This window comes from Pogona vitticeps, chromosome 5 (genome assembly GCF_051106095.1).
Source record: "Pogona vitticeps strain Pit_001003342236 chromosome 5, PviZW2.1, whole genome shotgun sequence".
Lineage (NCBI taxonomy): Eukaryota > Metazoa > Chordata > Lepidosauria > Squamata > Agamidae > Pogona > Pogona vitticeps.
In genome coordinates this window covers 116,807,510-116,831,359 of record NC_135787.1, presented here as the reverse complement: position 1 = coordinate 116,831,359, position 23,850 = coordinate 116,807,510, and the positions used below count along the sequence as shown (strand labels likewise).

The following is a 23,850-nucleotide window of genomic DNA, read 5'->3' as shown; positions in this document are numbered from 1 at the left end:
TTCATAAAGAATTTGAGAATCTTTAAAAATTCAGTTCCAAACGAAACTGGGGGCAATATACACAACACAGCATTCCCAGCTACATACTACAATGAAAAAAATGGTAATGGCTTTGATTTCTTCTACATTTGCGTAATGCCCTGCAATACCTGTGACTAGTCTAAAACTAATTCACAAGGGAGGACAATGGCTCCAAGTAATGATGTCTATGGAAGACTAACATCAATAGTATATAGCAAAACATTTAAGAATCTGTGTATAGTTGAGATTACTTTACCTGCATTTGTCACAACAGATCATATATCCATCATCATGTGTAAATCCACAAATGCACCTGGTTATATCAGTTCCATAACTTCCATCCTCAGATGTGCTGATGGTCGTAGCACTGGAGGTCTCATCAAAATTCGGAGCAGTATATATGCCTACTTCATTCTTGCTTATAAGAACTGATGGAGGAGGAGAAGCTGGAGGTGTTGGAGGAGGGCGAGCCCCATAGTTATGATCCTGGAAAATGTACAAGAATGTCAACATTTTCTATATACTAGGGAAGAGTAACCTTTGTTGGGTGGGACGAAGGGAGGAGCCACCTTCCCCAGCTCTCCATAGACTGACTGATATTGGTTGCAAGGTCATGACCCCTGACATCAATGCCTTTGTCTACAGTGAAACTGTACTAACAAAGCACTTGTTCTTCACCCTTCAAACACTCAGGGAAATCTCTACTGTTCTCCCATCACTCAACAAAAGTAACATGCATTTTTCTCATTTTTACCTCCAGAGTGGGGCATGGCTGGAAACCCCCATGGGCTAGACGAGAAACCTTCGTGGGCTGGATTATATCCATAGGCTAGGGATATCGCCTGCAGGTTTTTAAGGAGCCAGTTTAAATATTCTCTCCATATTTTCTTTGTGTGGAAACACAGTTGCACAATTTTCAGATTACAAACTTTTTTTAAAAAAATTTTCATTCAAAGATCTGATAACATATACTGCACCAGTACATTATGCAAATAAAGTAGCCTGGTTTAAGATCACACAACCCATCCCAGAAAACCTGCAGGATTACTTATGTGGTTATGGAAAAGCTTTACTCCAACTGGTTCTATTACCTGAAGGATTTTGGTGTATACTTTCAGCTTGGTGTAGTTACTGATTTAGAAAATTATAAATGTAAGGAGCAGTGTATATACTAACAGTATTTTCATTTCCATTTTATTCATTCCTCACTATTAATGAGCACAGCAGTATTTTCTACAAATTTCTCCTGCTTACTTGGTTTTTAATATTCTCTTCCTGTCTGTACAGATGAAACAAGCATCTATTTATCACTAACATGTACATCGAACCTGTCAGGCATAATTAAGAATAATGCTAGTCAAGGCCCTACATATACACTCTCATTCTTCAATCATGACATAACAGAGCAGAGAAATTTATCTGAGCTGAATTTTAAAAGGAATGCTGACACAAAGCACATTCCATTTCTTAGCACCAATTGAGAATTTAGCTAGCAATGACAGATGCTAGAATCCTCAGCACTGCACATACATGATTCTCTTCAACAATAAGATGTTTCTTTTAAAAAAATATTTTCCCCATCTTCCATTAGGCACCATTAAAGCAAGACATTCTCTCTGATACAATACTCTGAAAACAAAACGAATCTCACAAACTACTATAATGAAGTCAAGCCTCATAGGATTAGGCTTCAATATTATACTAAAGTGAACCTTTGATTTGAACAGAAATTCATACAGTGGTGCCTCGCATTGCGACGTTAATTCGTTCCGCAAAAATCACTGCAGAACGAAAACATCGCTATGCGATATTAAAAAGCCCATAGAAACGCATTGAAACCCCTTCAATGCGTTCCTATGGACTTAAAACTCACCGTTCAGCGAAGATCCTCCATAGCGCGGCCATTTTCGCTGCCTCTTACGCGAGGAATCCGTCCCTAAACACAGTAGGCTGCCATTTTGTTTACCCAGCGGCCATTTTGAAACCAACGATCAGCTGTTTTAAAACCATCACTTTGCAATGCTCGGTTCCCGAAGCAGGGAACCGAGCATCGCAAAGGGAAATTCCCCCATAGGGAACATCACAAAGCAATTGCAAAAAATGCATCGCAAAGCGATTTCATTGCTAAACGGAGCAATTGCTATGCGAGGCACCACTCTATTTGCCCTTAACATCTTTAACAGTAAGAGTACTGAAAAGGCATTTGGGAAAGGTACCTCAAAATGCCAGATGCAGGGGAGTGGTATCAGGAGATAGGTATCTAGTTGCCTTGTGTGCTCCCAGAGGCATCTGGTGGGGCCACTGTGAGATACAGGAAGCTGGGCTAGATGGGCCCTTGGCCTGATCCAGCAGGGCTCTTTTGTTCTTATGAAACTGACCTAACAAACAGATGCTTTTGACCCAACAGACCCATTTGATTACAGCATCAAGCTAGCCAGTTTTACCTGAAAATATTTTAATTTTAATTTCAAATTTATTAAGGGAAAAATGTTTTATTCAACAAGCACAACAAACAGAACTCTAAATAAAAAGTATTTGGATCACATTTTAGAACCACAAGAAATGTAAACAAGGCTTTTCTATATGACGTTTTCTATATGAATTGTTTCTATAAAAAGTCAAAGAATCCTAACTAAATAAGATGCACTGCATGTTTTGTTTACTCAAGAACTATAAATGAAAATTTAAAAGAAACAGAACTTACTGCATAAGGCAAACCAATGTAACTGTGTGAATGATGAGAGCTGTTGTTATATAGCTGGTGTGGATAACTGTTTGACTTCTCAACTACCACAGGGCTAGCTTCTACAGATTCAGGTCTGAAAAACAAGTAGAATACTGCATTAAAATACTCTTACATTTCATTTATTTCTTTATTCATCAATCTTGAATATTTCACCACGAAAGAACAAGGTCTCAATGTACAGATTGAAGGGTTCAGAAGGACAAGGTATCTGCTATGGTACTCATTTGAAATTGCTGTATGGGTGTGAGCTATCAAGTGAACACCGCATCAGTCTGACAAACATAGACAACAATGTTGTGAAATACAACAAAGCAGCATAAAAATAATTGCAAGGCAGAAGTATACTCATATCAGTAAAAGCTATTGTTTCTGTGAACACATATAACATGCAGTAGCTTGTCCACATACTGTCAGGAGAATCGGAAACTTTCATTAATGACATCTAGTGGCAGCATAAGCAGAGTGACACAAGTTTTGACTTTTTGTTTTAAATACAATTTTGTGAGAGCATTAAGGCAAAGCTTCAAAGCAGAAGACGTTCTTGACTATTTTTAAGCAGTGTTCTAAAATAATCACTGGGGGGGGAAACCAGGTCCTGTTAATTAAGGCTCATTATAGCTGCTAAAATACAATAAACACAGAATTTGAAAATCCATATTTAGTATATGCAAAATTATTCGCTTTCCCCCCAGGATCAACTGACCCTTACCACATGCTGAAACAGAATTACTTAAAGCAGTGGTTCCCAAGCTTTTTTGACTCACAGTTCTCTTGACTTACTGGCCACTCCTCACAGCTCTTCTAACACGATAGTTGGGGCGGGGGGGGAGGGAAGAGAAGGGAGAAAGCCCTGCCTGAGTAGTACTTCCATGATGCCTCCAGCTGGCTTTGGTGGTGCCCCAGGGAGCCACAGTGCACAGTTTGGGAACCACTGACTTAAATAATCCTGAAAAATATAACTTGTAATATAATTGTAACTTAAATTCATCCTAATTTGATAAAGTTTAACAAACATTCATCTTGTCGGTCACGTGCAGAAGTGAGTCAACTGAAACTTCACAACATACCGTTAAAAATGAGTAAAATGGAGCAAAAAACTGAAACAATTTGGCAAACTTGCAGTTATCCTACAATACTTACTCTGAGCCTGCAGCCATTTCCAAATATGAAGTTTGTGCTGTGTTAACCCCCAACGGGACCACTATGCTCATGACGTTCGTTTCTGATAAATTCGATTACTATGGAGTTCTGTGCATTGGTATCCAAAACACTGGGGCATGCCAGCCACAGTGCTCATTGCAAACATCTAAGTGCATCCACAAACTCTGTTTAACAAAAAAGGAAGCAAGGAAATATTAATTATTTCCAAAAGTTTGTTTTCCCCTCCTTCTAGTATAAATACAACATTCCTAAAGATTCAAAAACTTCACAACCTCACTCCGGTCTGCCCAGAAACAAAACTCAATGTGTTTGGTGGTGCTTGCAGTTTCAGTATGTAACATGAATAAAGTATGTTTAAACTATTTTCTCTGCCATATATTTCCTAATTTTGGTAAATTTAAGATAAATAGTAATTTTTGGTTAATAAATTTACACAGTATATGATAATAGACAGCAAAACCAGATGAAATGTTGCAAACAATATTAATTCAGAAATGTGGCTTCTATGTTAACTCATATATTAATGGAATAACGGGTTAAATGTTTTAAATTACAACAACTGAGAGTGGGTCTCTCTCTCTCTCTAGTAAGCAAACACAGTACAAACAGAAAAAACTGTTTAGGTAATGAAGGCTTGCCAATTAGTGACCTAAGATTAGCAGTCAACAATCATATACTTATACAGCAGTGGTCTCCAACCTTTTCTAAACTGCGGACCGGTTGGGGGTGGGGTCCATGCACAGGGGGCACACCCCACACTCACGGGTGGGTGGGGCTTGCTCAAGGGTGGGTGGGGTGCACTCAAGGGTGGTCAGGGGCGCTCGTGCACATGCGGACAGGGCACCTGTGCATGCGTGTGGGCAGGCCATGCGTTAGTGGGGGGAGCGTATGCGGGGTGCGGGAGAGCTGGCTCCACGGTCTGGTCCTGCCAAGGCCATGGACCGGCACTGGGCACAAGGCCATGCACAAGGCCATGGACCGGCACAAGGCCATGGACCGGCACTTGGGGACCCCTGATAGACAGTAATTTACTCCAGCTTCTCCACCTATCTTACTAGGAGCAAAGGGAGAAGATTTCTCACTTTTTTGGCCTTGTCAGTTTCAGACACTTTGAATCCCCACCCCCTTTCTGCAGAAACTACTGTATATGACAAAATCAGATGCAGAAATTGGATGGAATCTTCAGAATTTCCAAGCCCTATCCCAAGCTAAAAAGGACCATGCTCGATTTAAATGATCAATCCAGAGTAGGATCCTAGCATGACTATTGTGAATTATAGTTCTGCAGAAATCAATGGAATTCCAGCTGAGCATACTTCAGATCGCCACAAGCCACCAATCCTACAAGACGTGGCAGTAAAATTCAAAGAGGAAGGGAATATCTTAATAAAAGTTCTACTGGGCTTATGCTAGCACAGCAATCAGCAATCATCTTGTATTTACAGTATTTTTTTCCCTTTGATTTCTCTCCCACTGGAACTTTAGTAAGTAGGTTAAGACTATTAGTACAAACACTGTCCTCGCTGTATTATATGGGGATCAAAGAGACAATTCATTCACAACATACATCCTAATCCGCCCCTTTTTGCCACTGCTGACACTAGTGCTGGAACTGGTGAACACAGACCTCAGCAGTTTATACAGGCTGTGGGGTGAATCTGTATCTTCTCTTCAAAGGGCAGATGTTTCCTTCTGCTCTCATAGGAGATCCAATAATCTATTCTATGTGCCCTGAATACCTTCTAGGGACTACAGAAAAGCAACCCAAATTGGTTACATTGGAATTAACAACGTGTAGTCCATAAACCATTATATGGCTTACAACCCCGTCCCCTTGCCCCTTTATAATTAATTATTAAATTAAATTACTAATTTAATTAAAGGCTGCTGACTAGAGATGGGATATTCTTATGTTTCCTGGGGGAAACAAATACAGTGGTGCCTTGCTTAACGGGTGCTCCGTTTAGCGATGAAATCGCTTAGCGATGACTTTTTCTGAGTGTTTTTGCGCTTCATTTAGCAATGGTCCCTATGGGCGATTTTCACTTAGCGATGGTTGGGACCATGCTTCGCATAGCGATTAAATTTTGGGTCCCCTGTTTCGCTCAACAATGGTTTAAACAGCCTCATGTTTGCTGTTTTTTAAATGTTTTTCTATTATTTATAAAGTTAAAGTTTACTGTTTAAAATGTTTGAAATCATAAAGTGCACTTAATAAACCCTTTGTTAACCAAATTTGACTTTGTTCTGACTCTTTTTTAATTTGTTGTTGCATTTTTTCCCCATTGAGATGCATTGAATAGATTTCAATGTATTTCAATTGGGGAACCGCGTTTCGCTTAGTGATGTTTCCTATGGCGATTTTCGCTTAAGGACGGCAATTCGTTCCTATTGGAATGGATTATCCGGCTTCAATGCATTTCAATGGGAAACCGTGTTTCGCTTAGCGATGAAATCGCTTAGCACTGATTTTTTCGGAATGAATTAACATCGCTAAGCGAAGCACCACTGTACAAATATCAGCACCACAGGTGGCCAAGCCAATTGGACCCTCCCCTGGAACTGGGCCATCCATTTACTATGTGCAGCCTGTTGCTGTTCACACCGCGCAAATCACAGAAGTAGCCTGGCCAGGGCTTCCCCACCTCTTTGCACTCCTGACCAATCCGGCAAGGAGGCAGAATGACATGTTTCCCCACTTAGCTGCTAAGTGGTCTGCAGCGAATGGAAGTAGGCAAGCCCTGGCCAGCTACTTCTGTGATTGGAGCCGCATGAATTACAATGGGCTGTGTACAGCACACCTCAAGTGGTAAGTGGATGGCTTAGTTTTGGGGAGAGTGGCCTGGCCACCTATGGTGGCAATATTCATAATCTTTTCCCCCAGGAGAAGAATATGAATATCCAATCTCTATTGCTGACATATGACAACATTTCCAGAGTTCTCTACATACAGAGTACTCAGGAGAGGTTTAGTATTCTTTTCTTCTGAGGGTGCTCAGGGCCTGTATAAGCTTGCCCAAGACCATACAGGCTGGCTATTCTGTGAGGTACAGATGAGAATCAAACTCCTACCCTCACACTCAGATACCCAACTAAATGAGATATCTAAGCCAGCATCAACTCACTGAGCTATTCATTCAGTTATTCACCTCTTCATATAGCCTCAAAAACTTAAGCAATTAGTTTTTCAAAAAGAGACAAACATTGCTGAAAAAGTCTTCTGTTGTCTTCTACAGGGTGGGGAGCAATTTTCCATGTTATGGGGGATTCCAAAAACTCCGAAATGTTTTCAGTTTTTTCTGAGTCACTAAAAGAAGCAAGTGGCTTTTTGGCTAAGTCCCACTTATTTTGAGCTAAATACATTTATCACTTAACAAAAAAAAAATCATATTCTGACATTTTTAAAATGCAAATGAACCTTTTTGATCAAGCACCTCCCCTTTGGCCTCCAGACTGCAGCCCTTAGGTTATGAGAAAAATTTGAAAACTGACTTGCAGCTCCACTGACACTAGTAAAGACTGCCTCATTATAAGCCTATTACAGCCTTTATTTACAAAAATGCTACCTCAACAACCCTTTTGGGAAAGGCTTTACAGCTTTATTGTAGGTAGGGTTTCTTATGCTCCTTTGAAACAATACGCTATCTTTTAGAAATCCTGGTGTTTAGGACATTACACTTAGTTCTAGCATATCAAAGAAACGTTAATTGCATTGCAGGTAGATGCATTATATAACAAACAATCATAATATTCTTTTTTTCTCCACTGTTCATGTCAGAAGCATCACAGTACAACTAATATATCAGATAATTTTCATCCATAATACATTTTGAGGGGCACAAATGCGGATCTTGCGTTTCACTGACTTAGAATTTCTGTCAATAAGCTTTTCACATTTTAGAGCAAGGTCTTATTCCACCACATTAAGCATAAAAATTCACTAAACCCACCACCCCCCATTTAGACAACAGTCTCCAGTTTTAAGATAGGTATGGAACAAGGTAAACACATCTAAGGTGTTTGAACTACTTAATTGCTTACCATCTGATCTGCTCTGACTGACTCAGAAGGAATGAAACTGAAACATCTGTCACAAAAATGCAAACAGAAAAGGTTGATTTTCTAAGTAGAAAGAATCTGAAGAGACACTAGTTATTTTAGATGTGAACATGTATTACAACAAAGTTATAGCCTTATAAACTTGTTCATGCTTAGACTGAAAACAAAGGGAGACATCTGTCATGACTAAAAATGGGCATGGACCATGGTTTTGGTTCATCATTTGGACAAAAAGGTGTTTGCCACTTCCCAGCCCTGCCTTCTCTGGTGGGTGCACAACTCAGAGGCAGAGCACAGAAATCAAGATGCTGGTGGAGACAGGGCAGGGAAGCAGCAGTTCACGCCCCTTTCTAGTCATGACTAATTTAAATCCCAATAATTTTAATGGGCCTACTAGTATTTAGTATAACCAAATCAGAATTCAACCAATGGTTTTAAATGACCTTGATGTTTAATAAATGTAGCAGCATTCCATTAGAACTACAAAATGTGCTTTTGGCTCTTTCTATCTCCACCCAGTGTGCATATGAAATATAAGCAGAAGTGCCATAATTACTGTATAGCTAGAATCTTGCCTGGGTGCAATGACGTCTAGCCAGCCAAAGTACTTCTTAAGAAATAAGTTGAGTGTTGTCTCTTAAAATAGTGAGTTTACATATACAACTTTTAATTGCAAATCATTATGCTAAGAAATTCTTCTGTATCTGTGTAATCTTTAACATGCATTTTGCACATTAATACAGCAATTGCATATCACAAAAGCTATGCCTCCCTCCATATATCAATACTGTACTAGGAAAATGAGTAAGATGCCTGACAACTTCTTGATAAAGAGAGAGAGTATCTCCATGGACAGGTGACCTACTGAAAGACTGTGGAAAGGACAGTGCATACTGTTTCTTACTATCTATGTCAAACATTCTTTCATAATTCACTTGAAAAAACAATCAACCTCTGCTAATTAGATTCTGAGTTCATTAGAACTCCTAATCAGACAAAGAATCAAAAACACATTCACCCATCCATCCATCCCAAGACACTGAGGACACCAAATCTTGACTCACTTCAATTGAACTTATGGGCCTACTGAACAATCAATCCCAGCAGACGTCTGTAAGAAACAGCTCTGTAAATCAGCCATCAATTTTACTGTGGCCATTAAAGAATTTTCAAAACCCAGTCCATTTCCAATCCATCTATTTCCAATGCATTTGTGAAGCGTTATGGGCCAATCTAAGTCATTAAGAAAGATATCCTGTGCTGCATTAAGTTCTAATCCCTAAGGAATCCTACTAGATACCTCTTTCCAGTTTGATGATGATCCATTCATTACTACTGTCTGGATGAAGTTGTTCAAGCAACTGGAGTAACTCATCTTTATTACCTGAAAGCAACATGCATTTCATAACCATGTTGTTGATGTTAAAATGCTCTAAAATGTTAAAATTAGTCTATGCAGCTATATTGATAACAATAAGTTTTCATCTAGTCATGGTCTTACAGTCAACCCAAACATTTCAAACAAAGAAATAGAAAATTAAAATAGATACTGGTATTTACTATGTTTCAGTATACTGTACTGGAAAGCAGGTTTGGAACTAAATTTGCTGATGGACTTTTATGGTAGAGGTAGCATGAGGCTGCAAGCCAAGGCAGCAGACACAGGCTTCTTTGTGTCAGGCAGCACCGGATATGGATAGAAGGTGGAAGGAGGCAATCAAGTGAGAAAAATGCAGTCTGGAAGCAATAAGAGTATGTAGAGCCATTGCTAGCTAAGAGTCTCCTACATCTCCATTTTCCATTTTAACTTCATTCCACGCCCAAAACAGATTTTGGCAATGAGGCCTGAATCCGATCCAGATTTCCAGCATCAAAGAAATGAAGGAAAAGTACAAAACACATAGGGTGACGATAGAAGCACAGAGTCTTCATACAGTTATTCAAACCCTGGATTGAAAAACTAGAATCTACGACCAAATTTAGGTGGTTGGGAATAAGTTACAATGAGCCTCATATGTTCACTCTCCCCATCTTCTTCTGCAAACAAGAGGAGAGCAATAGCTTCTGTTTGCACTTTACAGCAAAGCTGCAGTCACCATTATGAGATCTAGGGTTGTATACTATGGTAGGTAGAATATTCTACTAGGACTCAGGAGACCTGGTTCAAACCCCCACTTTGGCAAAAGAAGATTCACCAGGGAAAGGGGGGAGTAAAAGTACTTCGTAAATATTTTGCATACCTTGAAAAACCAACTAGGGTCACCACAAGTTGAAATGACCTTGATGGTAGTTAACACACCGTTTCCAATTACATAAAAATTTAGAGAAACGTGGCGTGTTCAAAATAAAGTCAGTTAAAAATTTGAAACCCAGTTTGACTCTAGCTGAACTGGAACAAACCACAGTCCCTCAACCTTTACTCTCCTTAACTCGAGTATTGGGGGAGAGGGACATGTCTAATGTCATAGTTAACTGCAATCAGGATGGATAAAAATATTTAAACATTGAATTTATTTAAATCATGATTTAAATCAAGTCCGTCTTGATTGCAATTCATTCAGGATCACATAAACCATGGTTTTAGTTACATATTTGTATGTAACCAGAGCCTCTTTCATTCATTCTCATTCTCATTTACAGTAGAACTATTCAGAGCAATTCTGAACTGGAGACAGATCAGTCAAACCCTGTAAACCTTTCTGGGTAGTTTGAGAACCACATTTCATCTGGCTTCAACCATAAATACCCTTTTCTGCTTTCCTACTATCATATTTTCCTACTTCTTATATAACATCCTCAAGGAAGAGACAGCCCAGTTTGTCATTAGACATTAAACCAAAGCTTTTCAGTTATGATTCACAAGAAAATGGATGGAATGAGTGACTGGAGTTCCCCCGTACATCAGAGCTCTGGAAACTGGTTTGTTTATATGACTGTCAATAAACAAGCCAGAATAATAAAGAATTTGATCCTGACTTGTTTAAGCCAAGAAGGCATAGTAAGCCCCACAGGCTACATACAGCCTGCAAGTCATTTTTTTTTTGCAGCCGCCCAGTATTACTTTAAAAAAACCCAGTCTCACCTGCTTTTCAGCTATCTGCAACTATTTTATACACAAACCACCTTGTTTACGCATATTAAGCATTTACTTCTTGTTTTCAGCTTCTTTTCATCTAAATTTACCTGACTGGTTCAGGAAATCTGGGTTAATTTTTAGATGGAAACTAGGAGGTAAATTAGCCCAGAAGTATTTGGCCCAATTCAAGACTTATTGAATCTGAAATTCTGTGGGTACAGAGTGTTAATGCAATTAAATGATATATAAAAAGTAGCCCTGAAAATGAAAGTGTTTTTAAAATTGAGGCTTGAACAATAATTTACTGTATTCATTGCAAAACACTTAGCTGATTCTCCAGTCGAGCAAGGTGGATGTATCATAATATCCCGACAATTGAACTGTTTATGATACAATATGTAAACATGAAGGTGGTGACTGTAGGTCCTATAGCTCACACTTTTTGTAGTTCTAATACCTTGGAATTATAATATTCTGGTATTCTAGGACTTTGATGTGATACAGTCTCATTCCGCTAACCTTTGCAAAAATTTTACTCGTAACAATGATGTTATTGTCATAATGGCAGTCTGCCAGATACTAAGTTATAAACCTCTGAAGTTACAGTAGGTGCAGGGACAATTGGGATTCTTACTGAAAATGTTTTTTTGGACCTCCAGACCCCTAGAAAAGATTGCTTACAGATTGAGAAAAGGTGTGAACATCTGAAAGAATTATACATATAAGCAGATAGCAGACACACAAATTCATCACATTATTGCACCTCCACACCACTTTGACCACCAAACATCAAAGAACAACAATTGTATAGTAGCACACCAGCTTCATTTCCAAAAATCAACAACAATCAACATAGATTTCCTTCCATAGATGCAAATTGGGACAAGGCTGGTGTGGCTGGGTGAGGACAATATTTAGATTTTTTTCCTCTGTGAGTTCTTAATAAGCCTAGAGGCTAAGAAAGTCATTTTCTTAATGTATTTTTATTCCTAAGAATGTTTGCATTTTAGAGTTTATTGTCAGCCCTTTGATTTTTTATTGTGCCATTTTAAGCTACAAGCTGTTGCATTTTTAGAATGTAACTTAAATATTCTTGCTGTTCTTTTTTATTTTTAAAATATTTTTAAAAATTGAAATCTGACAGGTATTTGCCTGCAACTTAAATTTAATTTTCATATATTTTTAAAGTATTTGTGCCTATACTTTTTCATACTTCTAGGACTTATTGATGTTTTCAAACTTTGAAGTGTTTTGTGCTTATAGAATATAGAAGCAATGTAGATAAATAAAGCTTGTAGAATTGCACATGCTGATGTTGCCTGGAATAACTAAAAGGACATACCTTCACAGATGAATTCCAATATGATTGGAAATGCCTGGTTTCACTCTGGAATGGAATTCCTTCTGGTGTTGTTTTTGTTTATCACTTTTAGTGTAAGAGTTAGCTTGTATACTTACGGCTTTTAGCTTTAAATATTGTTTTCAACTGATATACGCTGACTTGGATCATTTTTAAGGAGAAAAATTGGGCAAAAATATTTTACATAAATAACCCTTAATTGGGATAAATGCCAGCTGTGACAAATACAGGCTTCTGATTTTTCCATAGAGGTCTATAAATTTCTTTAGAGCTCTTTGCGGGATATTCAGGTACCAGATTCATTGACCTGACAAATCATTCACTGCAAGTGAGGGGGGAAAAACCTTACTTTTTACATAAAAATTATTGCCAATAACAATATAAAACTACTAAATGAGTATAAAATAGGTTAAGTACAAGAAAGTTGAAGATAAACCAGAAGAGTAGCTAAGAACCATGCTACTGTCCCTAACCCCAAAAGGCAGACTGCACTGCATTTCCACTGAGGGGGGGGTTTACAACCCTTGGGCTGCTGGTTAAATTTGAATCTAACCACTCCGTTTAAAGTGATCATAACTGAAATAAAGCAGAGTTCTTCATATTAATAAACCAAAGTTAAGTAACAGAACAGAAATAAATTATCTGATGCTTACCAAGCAGCAAGGAGAAAGTATGCAACCGTGAAGTTTGCCACATCTAATGTTTATAATGCAAACCAATGGTTTAGCTTTATTTTGAGTCTGTCCCAATAAGTTCAACTACAGATTTCAAGGAGTTCCTTTGTACTGACTTCCAATTCCAATTAAAACTAAAACAGAACATGTTTCCCTTATTCCCTCTGTCAAGATCATGGTCTAACCAAATAAGCTAAAAAAGATCCTGTGTTAGCCTAACTTTAGCCAAAGATCATATTCATTCTCAAAATAAATTAAATAACCACCTGTTTTTATACTGACACGGAACTGCTAGTATCTGATGCTTCTCAGCACACTACAGAATCTGGATAGGATTCAACAACAAGCTTTCATTTTTCTACTCTTTCCCAGATTTCTAGTCCCAAGAAGCCTTTCTGTATCCATTTACCTCCCTAGGAATTTCTAAATATTTGCCAAAGTAAACAAGTGTTACCTAGGATTGTGAGGTACATTCTAGCAGAAACATTTAATTTATACCAGGATACATACAGAGCTTTTTGGATTCCATTGCCCTATATGAACTGAGAATGTAGAGCAAAATGTGCTCAGCACTTTTTTGCAACTCAGAACTGCAGTCTAGTAACCATGAACTTTGATCAAATGTCTTTCAAGACAAGTTGTGCAGTATCACTCATCTTCTCACTGAAAAAGCTCAGGGCTCCTCAGAAAATGAAAAAATCAACTACACTTTATAGTCCATAGCTGATGCAGTTTCAAAGGGTGCAACAGAGAATCAAAAATAGACAAAAATGAGAGCAGCAGCATATAAATCCCAATATTTTTTTTTGCAACAGGTATATACTTTACATTAAACAACTGAGCTACTGAGAAGGGAATCCCTAATCTTGACAGAATGGTGACTCCATCTTCTAAATCAACCTACAACAGCAATGAGGAAAGAACTAAAACATATAGAAACAGAGTACTGCTTACTTACAGAACCTTTAACATTAAGCCAAATGGAAAACATTGTCCAGAATTCTTAAGTTTAATATTTGTTGCTTAACCTTCAGGGCAAAAGATTTTTAGCATTATTCTTGTAAAAAGGAAAATACACCTCCATACATTAAATTAAAAGTAGAATCAGAAGTGTTAGGATAATAAAAAGGCCACCTATAAAAACAAAACTGAAATAGACAGTCCTGTGTGTCTGTTCTGGGCTGTAAGGTCAGAACAGACTTACAGTGACCCTAGCAGGGCTTTCAAGGTAAGAGAGATATTTAAGGAGAGGTTTTACCAATTTCCCCGCCAACCTAGCGGTTCGAAAGCATGCAAATGCGAGTAGATAAATAGGGACCACCTTGGTGGGAAGGTAACAGTGTTCCGTGTCTAAGTCGCACCAGCCATGTGACCATGGAAGATTGTCTTCGGACAAAACGCTGGCTCTATGGCTTGGAAACGGGGATGAGCACCGCCCCCTAGAGTCAAACACGACTGGACAAAAATTGTCAAGGGGAACCTTTACCTTTACCAATTTCACTTCCCCAGTGAGTTTCCATGGCTGAGCAAGGATTTGAACCCTGTTCTCCAGAGTCCTAAACTATCACTCTATCCACCACACAACACTAGGAATCAGTCCTGTAGCCTTCAATATCTACTACAGCATGAAACAGTAAACAGCATGAAACAGTAAACGTATCTACACAACTGCTTCCACCTAACCATTAATCCACCTGATACCAATCTCAAATGATTTTCAAAAAACCCTTAGAAGTATACAATCTGGCTTAGAGATTTCTACTTCCACAAATTAGACTGATAATTACTTAATACGTCTCTGTTTTATATATTTATTAAATAAAAATCCATTTTGTGCATTACTCTTAAATAATATTAGACTTTAAGTTTCTTTTCATGACATCTGGCATGTACTGACTTCTAGACTGCTCTGCTTTTTAATACCTAAAATGTCCCTCATTTTGATATCTAGACTTCTACTAGGTCATCGGGTTGACAATGTAGTTCTCACCATCTTGAAGTACAACATACCACAAGTGCACACTTACAAGTCATCTACCCGCAGCTGAGAACACTTGCCACTGAGACAAATACTAAATTTTTCGGGGGGGGGGGGAAGCATGAACCAAGATACATTTTTATCTTCTCCTTCTGTATTTATATCCTACTGATAATCAGCAGCTTTATAAGGCCAGACAGGACCCACTGACTCTGAACGTCATATAATGGTTGCTGGGCTGAAACCTGCAGTAACACAGCCTAGCTGTGGCATTGCAGTATAGCAGAGATCCAACCAGCAGCTTCCTTAGTTTATGGCATCATAGAGAATAAAACATCTAAACTAGTATTTTACACCAAAATACACCAAGAAGCTACCTTCTTTTAAGTGATTTTCCTGTCCCTACACCTTCATATATCTTTAAATGGTTCACAACAACAACACCTGCATCTCTCACAACAACACGAAGCCTTCGTATGCTAAGACCCCTACCTAAATAGAACACTAAATTCTTCACAATTCCTCCTAGAACAGAATAAAGGAAAGAAATGAGGATGGGGGTACAGGCACATACACAGAAATGCCCTAGGTCAAACTATTAAAAAAAATGAATTTCTCAAATTACAGTAAAAATAGCTAATGACACTGATTATCAACTCATAAGACAGAACCATATCCTATGTACATTTCAAACTAGGCTGTAAAAAAATTAGCAATTGACTTCCCAAAAAATCAACACAAATTTTCTGCATAGCCTTCACAGTAATACTATGGATTACAGTTAACAGCAAAAAAAAAAAAAAAAAAAAAAAAAAAAAAAAAAAAAAACATAAAAAAACAGTGACATTTCTTTTCTAAACAGTGAAAGCAAAGAAAACACCTCACTACAATTAAGTTCCATTCTACTTCTAGAAGTAGAATGGAACTTAACTGTAGTGAGGTGTTTTCTAGAATACTTGGGATCTTTAAAGAAATAGAAGCTGTCAAAATTTCAAAGTAATAGCAATTTGTTTTCAAAGTCTGAAGACCTGTAAGAGCAACACAATCTTGGGTTGTATTCCTCCATGAACATACAGGAATCTGGGGCAGAATATGACATCCCAAGAATACCAGAATTCTTTTTTAAAGGGAAGAACTATCAGTACAGTTATCTATTAGAAGAGCTAACTGCATTTAATTATCTCCAAGTTCTATAATTAGAAGCAGGCAACATGGAACTCCTAACAGTAAATGGGCAAGACCTCTTTGGACAAGTATCAACTTCATACCACAGTGAGTACCCATGCCGCTCTTATTTATTTTTCTGTTGTGGTCCTCTCCTCCCATTTATGCTTTCTTGCAGTCTCCATTCCAATTCTCCGTTTTAAAACTGAATGTTTCTGAAACAATAATTCTAAAGAATATAATAAATTACATTTTTTTAAAAATGTGATCTCTTTAGAGAATCCCAGCATTCTAGAAGGTTAGATGCCAGAAACAAAGACTGATCTATTTTGACATATGAGAATTAAAGCAGGAAAACAGCTCTCCAGCTGCCCAACATTGTCTGTACAATGCAAAGTCCTAACACAAAACCACAGTTGCTAATTTTTTACAATTCTAAGATTATCTGGTTCTTGACAGTGCTTTCCAAATAACTCCAAATAAGTTATTTTCTCTGGACCAGAGCAGAATAATATATCTGATGGAAGAGTCTTCCAGAGACTAGCAAAACAATTACAAACTCAGAAGACAAGGGTATGCCAAGTGTGCGTTTTTAAGACATAGTCTAGCCTCCAAAGCAGACAGAGAGAATCCCACATTTACATGTAGTACAACTGGTGGTAGTAGCAGCAACTGCCAAGAACTCTATCCTGAACATTTTGAGAAGGTTTCTCCCTCTCAGACCACAATACCAAGGGAGGGGAAGAGAGACATTATGTCCCTTGGACTTCTAATGTTCCAAAAAGATGAACTGTGAAGAGCATCCTTTTGGCTAATTTGGCTAGTGGTATTGAGAAGCTGCACTTTTAAAATATGAGCACAATTACAGAATGTACATAAATGACCCCCTCCCATTGCTTTGTTAAAACCTCTCTATACTTACATCTACTGAACATACTGTAGAAGCATTTCTTCTCGGTTCTGGTTTCATAAATATACACACAATCACAATCCAGAAACCACAGGGGTCTTTTTGAAACCTCAAAATCAGAACTTATGATGGAAAACATACTTCCAGAATATCATAGTATAAACTGAATAAACAGAACTGAAGCCTTATGTGTGAATTTTTGAGCCTACATTCTGCTTTCATTCACTGACCACACCTGCCAATATTTTCCATTATTTCATCACAATTCAAATGGAAAGGAATTAATGCCACATGTAAAGCAGCAAGGAAAGAAGCCATCTTCCCCACCTCCATTCTATCCTTTCACCATAATAATTCAAGTTATATTGTAGGTTCTTCACAAATAATTTCTTCAATGTATAACCTCTGATCACTGTTAGATTTGAGCCCTGATATGAAGTATGCACGCAAAGTTAATACTACATTAAGGTAAAGCAGAAAAAAGGAATGCAGGACAACAGAACTACCGTACTCATACTTTTAAAGAGAAACACACACACTTCCCTATCCTTTCAGGTTACAGGCCCTGAAAAATGTCCTAACTGCAATCAATGACTGAAATCCAGTTGGAACAGTACACATTTAGGGAACAATGCTCAAGGAGTAATGTTATATTCTACAGATATAACAGTCACATTTCTTTTGTATCTACTGCATTTACACAAAATTTCTACAGTGTCCCGGCCAAGACCTTGAGAAATGACAGCATTTAGCACATTTTTAATTCATAGGGTTGCATCTGAACAACCTATTATTTTCATAGAACAAAATATTCCATTCAGAAATAACTCACTCTGTGATCAGCAGCTCCACTCATTGATGCGAATTAAACCCTTTTAGAAATCAGTCGTATAGTGTAATTCAGAAAGTCTCAACGTTTTGGTGTCTGATGTCCCAAAATCAGTCTAACAATGAACCTGAGTCACGCCATGATAAAAACAGAAGACCACTTATTCTATGGATGTTTGTATATATACAAATACTTCATTACTACAATAATCATTTATGGTAAATAGATGGAGAATGGGGGATTAGGAAAAATAAGAGTTTCCAGAGTTAGTACTAATATAGGGTGAAAAGTCACACATGGCTATTCAGTGGATTTAAAGCTGGTAAGGGACTGCCCATCACACTTGCTGGACATGGCGACTTGAGAGTGGAGAACCACTGATCTAGTTTCTTTCTACAAGAACTCATGTAATCTGGTGCAAATTCAATCTTTTATATCTCCTCTAAATCAGTAGGCAGATGTCCTACTCTGCTTTTTGCTAAAATACTCAGGTTCATCACATGCAAAATAAGTTTAAGGTTGGTATATATCGAGAATTAAGGATTAAGGCACCTCTAAGCACCTGATCAGACCAAGAATATACTTCACTATCAGTACTGAAGTTACTGCTCTTACCCATTTCTCACACACATCCCTACTTTTCTTTTTGTCCCAGTTTTTTCCAGTTTCATCAGCATGTATTGGGGACTGAGTACAACATTTATATTATTGCTATTGTCTAACAACCTGGAAGCGGAGCTCTTTGTTGTCTACCAAAAATAAACCACATTTCTATCAGTAGATTCTAAATTATTAATTCTAATTTATCTTCTACCCATCACTGTTCTAGAGGCCATGTAAAGAAAACATAGAAATAAACTATTTTATTGTGCTCCTTTGTTTTCCACTTATTAAATAAATTTAATGCTGAAGACACATTTTGTAAATCAATCAAGGATTGGCCCTTAAATATTTCAAGATTTGTTCCTCTGATGTCAAGTATTTTTAAAACCAAAGCTCAAATCAAACAATTATTATATTTTTTAAAATATTACAGACATGACAAAGAGGAAATTAGTTCAAATGTACCTAAGTGAGAGATTCTATTTTCTGATAAACCTTGCTTTCCTTACTTTCATTACCTTGCTTTCATTACTCCAACTGAAACATGGAACACCTTATGTAAACAAAACAAAAAAGAACATGCAATTCTATATATGCCTGTTGGGGGCTAAGTCCCACTGCACATCACCTGATTTATTTCTAAGAAAATATGTACAGAACTGCTCTGCAACTTTACGATATTAATGAATTTCCATATATGGAAATAAATATAAGTCATTTATACTTTATTCAATTCTATTACCATGTTAAAACGTAGAACACAGCTCATTTCCAGAGCTAACATTTCAAGAAAATTATGTTTTCTCCCAATTTCTAACCAAAGTGAATACTTTCAAACAACTTTTGCTACTCTTCAGTATACAGTACTTTAATACACTTTGACTGCATATTTTATATACTTACGGTATCACCTTTGGCCTCCATGTTACATGGCTGTCAAGTCAGAACCGACTTACAGCAACCCTAATAAGACTTTCATGGTAAGTGGGATATTTAATGAGTGTTTTTACCAATTCCACCCATGTCAAGTTTTCATAGCCAAGTGGGAATTTGAACCCAGGTCTCCTAAGCTCCAATCTGTCAAACTATTCACTATGCCACATTGGATATTGTGAATATCACATACTGTCTTCGTTTTTCTAGCCTTTTTTATCAAGAGAAGTTTAAATTTTATGTTGCTAAAATGTTAGTTACCACCATAATGCCCAAGATCCACCCTGAATAGATAGATCTTCTGGAAGTAAGACCTTCCGACCCAACCACTGAATGGAAAAGTCAGGAGTAAATAACATAATAACTCAGATGCCATATTCTGATGGCCACTTTCTAATTCCAAAAACTAAAATTGCAGCCTACATATCATTTATGTTGTAATCATAATCATATTTACCTGAAAATATGTTTTCATTGAATTCAGTGAGACTTATTTCTGAGGAGATGGTAAACTAAATTGTATTGTTATACTTTGGTCTCTTGTGAATTATTGGAGGGGGTAAGCCCACTGAATAAAATGGAACTTATTTCAGAATAAACATGTAAAGACTTACAGTGCCAGATGAATAAATTGCCAAACCGTAGATCAGAACACACCAGTTAGGATGCAGCACAGGAACAAATGAGGGTTAGGAACAATGCTGAACAAAGGCCTTAAGATGGCTTCAATTCTATATGAAAGGTTTAGATTGACAGGTGGGTTCTGGCCACTCACAAAATTCTAATGACTGCTCTCTTCAGTAAACAATTCATAAACCAAAGAACTGGCAATAAGCAGGCCATTTAAAGAGGTCGTTGTTAAATTTTGTTATTGTTTGGTTAAAACATACACCTAAATATAGTCTATGAAATTAGTAACGCAAAACAGTTTTAGGGGAATCAAAATTGATTGAGGATTACTAATATACTATCCTAATAAAGGTGAACATGTGCAAAAAATCTCTGTAATCCAAAACATCCATATAATCTTGTTTCAAACATACTAGACTATGTCAGTGGATGCATACATATACTGTATTGTTGGTAACAGCTGATCAGTATTACTGTACAATTATTACGTTTTGTCATTCTGAAGCCATTGTACTCTAGGCCTCACAACATACGGAACACATACATGAACAGCCTAGTAATGCATACTGTACTATGTTCCCTATCACATGCCTAAGAAACAGGGTGTCAATTATGCAAGACAGTGAAAGCTACCATATGCAAATTAAAAATGTTAATTGCAGAGAGAAGGGATTCTACCATTAAAAGATACATCTTTGAACTTTTAAAATGCTGAGGAATTTCAAGAATATCCCAAAACATAAACTTGAAAAATAATAAATATGAAGGTAATAGAAAGCTTTTTACACACTTCATACAAGCATGTTGCTCAACTATATTCAAAAGAATAGGAATTCAGTCTTAATAGATATGTAACAAGGGGTTTGTTAGCTTACTAAATGTAACTATCTTTTGTATAAACCAGTATTCATTTGTCAAGAGCAATCAGCACATTAAGAAATATCACTTTTCTTACAAAATTATGCACAGAAAGTGTACTTAGAAAAAATCCTAGAGAAAAGTTACATACAAAGCCTATAATCCTCAAAACCCCCAGAGATGGGGGGGGGGGAGAGAAGACTCACAAGTTTTAAATGTGTCTTTATAATTCCTTGGAGGCAAGAACCAACCATAGAAATTTTTTTCCAATAAGAACAGACTATTAATAGAGTATAAATGGTTTCATTTGAGAACCTTGTCGTAATCCCAAATGTTCAGACATAACTGGGGTTTTCTGTCATTTTAATATCGTTTCTATGCAGATATCATAGCACTAATTCAGTGCAAAGGCAGAGAGGAACTGTCCACCATTTTAAAAACAAAAGTGAAAAGATTAATAATGGCATACATATGAACTCACTTCAAACATACACACACAACCACCGCAGCTACACAGTCCGTCATCTTTCCCCTCCCATAGGAAGACTGATCTCGTTGATTTGCCTTTCACAAAAATAACCAATAAAATTAACCACCCAGAACACGGCATTTTTAATCGTAGTAGAGACAAGACGTGTTTTGTTCATGATTTGAAAACAGCAGTCTTTTTTTATTTAAGCATATTAAGCCTATAATGTGCTGCAGACAAATGCACTGCATGGGGTGTGGAGGACCCAAGCTGATTAGATTACCACAACATCAGCCTGGGGCCGCCATTTTTAGAATCTCCAAAGGACAAAAGAGGGAAATTACAGTTTTTTTACTCCACTTTTACCAGAAGTAAGTTTTAAAGTATTATGTATGCCGTCCAGCACCCTTCGTGGGTCATCTATGTTCCCAGACAATGCTTCCATTTCTCTACGTACGCTTTTATAAGAGGCGGCTTTCCAGTATTAATCGCTTTAAAGATAATTTAAATGAACTGAGAACAAAACACCTAAATTCAGACACTTTATTACGAATACTGTGCTTTAAAGAGTGGTCTGTATGAACTGGAGCGACTTCGCTTTTAATCAAGACACATTCCTTGACGATTGAGTACTGAGAAGTACGGGACCTTTCTAATTGGACTATATTACGTTTCTTCTACCCTACTTAGTACTACACAGTGGACCGTTTGTTTCTCTCCCCCCCCCCCCACGTCTGCAGCAATAAGAGTCTATCCCACCAACTCTCTTTAAGGAAAGGGTTTTATTTCTATCGCCTTAAAGGATGCGAACACGGATCGGAGGTGTGAACTATAGCCCAGGAGATGATAAATATAACCGCGTACTATCAGTTTCAAAGATGGGGATCAGGGATAATCCCCACCTGCCACCACCCCCTTTTAAACTGCTACACAAAGTCTTCAAGACTGTTCGCCGTTGGTCTGTATTACAGCGCAGAGAAATTATAAGACAGGAGGCAAATGAGGTGGGGGTGTGTGTGGAAGGAAAGATTAGGCCCCTAACGAGCCATATTAGGTCCACGAAACAGAAATATACAGGCGAGATGCACGGAATGAAGCTTCTGAGTTTATCTTCACAACACGCAGATTTCAACATCGATATTTAAAATACCACACACGCTCTGTGAACCAGACACGGACAAAAATGCAGTTTGATCCCTTAACAATGTCCTCGAGATTTCTTTTAACATGTACCATGAAGTAGAAGGCTGGCATAACTGCCACCAAAAAAACAACAACAAAAAACCCTCAGCTCCGCCAGTTACAATAACGCGCCATATTCGCCAGATACAGCGGCTCCCTTTCCTTTTTTGTGCGGTCAATCCCCCAATACGATGAGGTAAAGAGCACGAGCAAAAGACCATCCACTGTTTGGAATGGCCGGGGAAGAGACAACGGGGGATCACAATACACGCATATGCACCACAAGCCAAGGAGATGCTCCGCCACTTTTCACCTTCCCTTGTAAAGGCCCGACATCCCCTCCACCACTCCTCACAAGACACATGACAATCCCAAAATAATGCGAAGGAGAATGGCAGACTCACCTGTAATGGTCGCAGGCCAGGCAGCAGTAGCACCCCTTTAACTGAGCCCCTCTCTTATCCCAACCAAAACAATGCAACAGTCCCACTGCGGATGTCCCTCGTCTGACCAGGACGTAGCCGTCAGTTGCCTGTGGGGGAACGGGGGAGGGTGAATGGCAGGGACCCTGAACGCTGCTCGCTGCACAGGGCTCCGCCGCGAGAAGGTAAGAAGCGCCTTCGCCCTAGGACTTCTGCACAACCCCCTAACTGCCACTGCTGCCGCGGCCGCCACTGCTGCTCTTGCTCCCGTGTCTCCCTCCTCGCAGCCGCCTACGCTCCCTCCTATGTCACTGCCTCTCTCTGGGAAAATGGCGCCGGCTCTCCCCCTCCCTTCCTCCCACTGCACGGGGTTCACCCGTCCCGCCTGGCAGGGGCAGGGTTACCAAGGCGAAGCCAAACAGCCGCCATTTTGCTTGTGGGCTAGAGCTAGGTTTGCGCCCGTGAACGCAAGCCCTCCTCGGGGTCCATTTTACAAAAAGCTCGACTAGCTAGGAGGCAGAAAGCAAGGGTTCCTGAAGAAACGTAATCAAATGAAGAGCAGAACCGAAGATAGCCTCCCCTGAGCTTTTTTTGTTTTGTTTTTAAAGACGCCGCGCAGAAAGGAGCGGGATTGTGGTGCTCTGCAGAGCTACTGGTAGTGCCGGAAGGAGACGGAGGAGGGGCCCAGCCTGGGGTGGCGGTGGAAAAGTTGTTTGGGTTGGTGACCGTGCAGACGGTGAGGGAGGAGTAGGGCAAAGTCCGAGCGCATACTCAA

At 38.5% G+C, this 23,850-nt stretch overlaps 1 protein-coding gene across 5 annotated transcripts in view; it reads right to left on the bottom strand.

The window, feature by feature from the left end:
* Positions 1-23,412, bottom strand: part of KMT2E (lysine methyltransferase 2E (inactive)) — an 86,927-nt gene extending 63,515 nt beyond the window's left edge. For 4 of the 5 annotated variants that reach the window (XR_013545670.1, XR_013545671.1, XM_020797280.3 and 1 more), the window contains exons 1-4: positions 23,058-23,412; positions 3,908-4,092; positions 2,726-2,840; positions 278-507 (exon numbers count right to left, since the gene is read on the bottom strand). Coding sequence is in view for 3 of the 5 variants with exons in the window: in XM_020797280.3 (XP_020652939.3) it covers positions 278-507; positions 2,726-2,840; positions 3,908-3,978 (416 nt within the window). In the remaining 2 variants the exon portion in view is untranslated. Of the gene's footprint in view, positions 1-277; positions 508-2,725; positions 2,841-3,907; positions 4,093-7,969; positions 8,016-9,287; positions 9,372-23,057 lie in introns of all 5 variants that reach the window. The other variant, XM_020797281.3, reaches the window with a different exon arrangement.
* Positions 23,413-23,850: the final 438 nt, after the last annotated feature.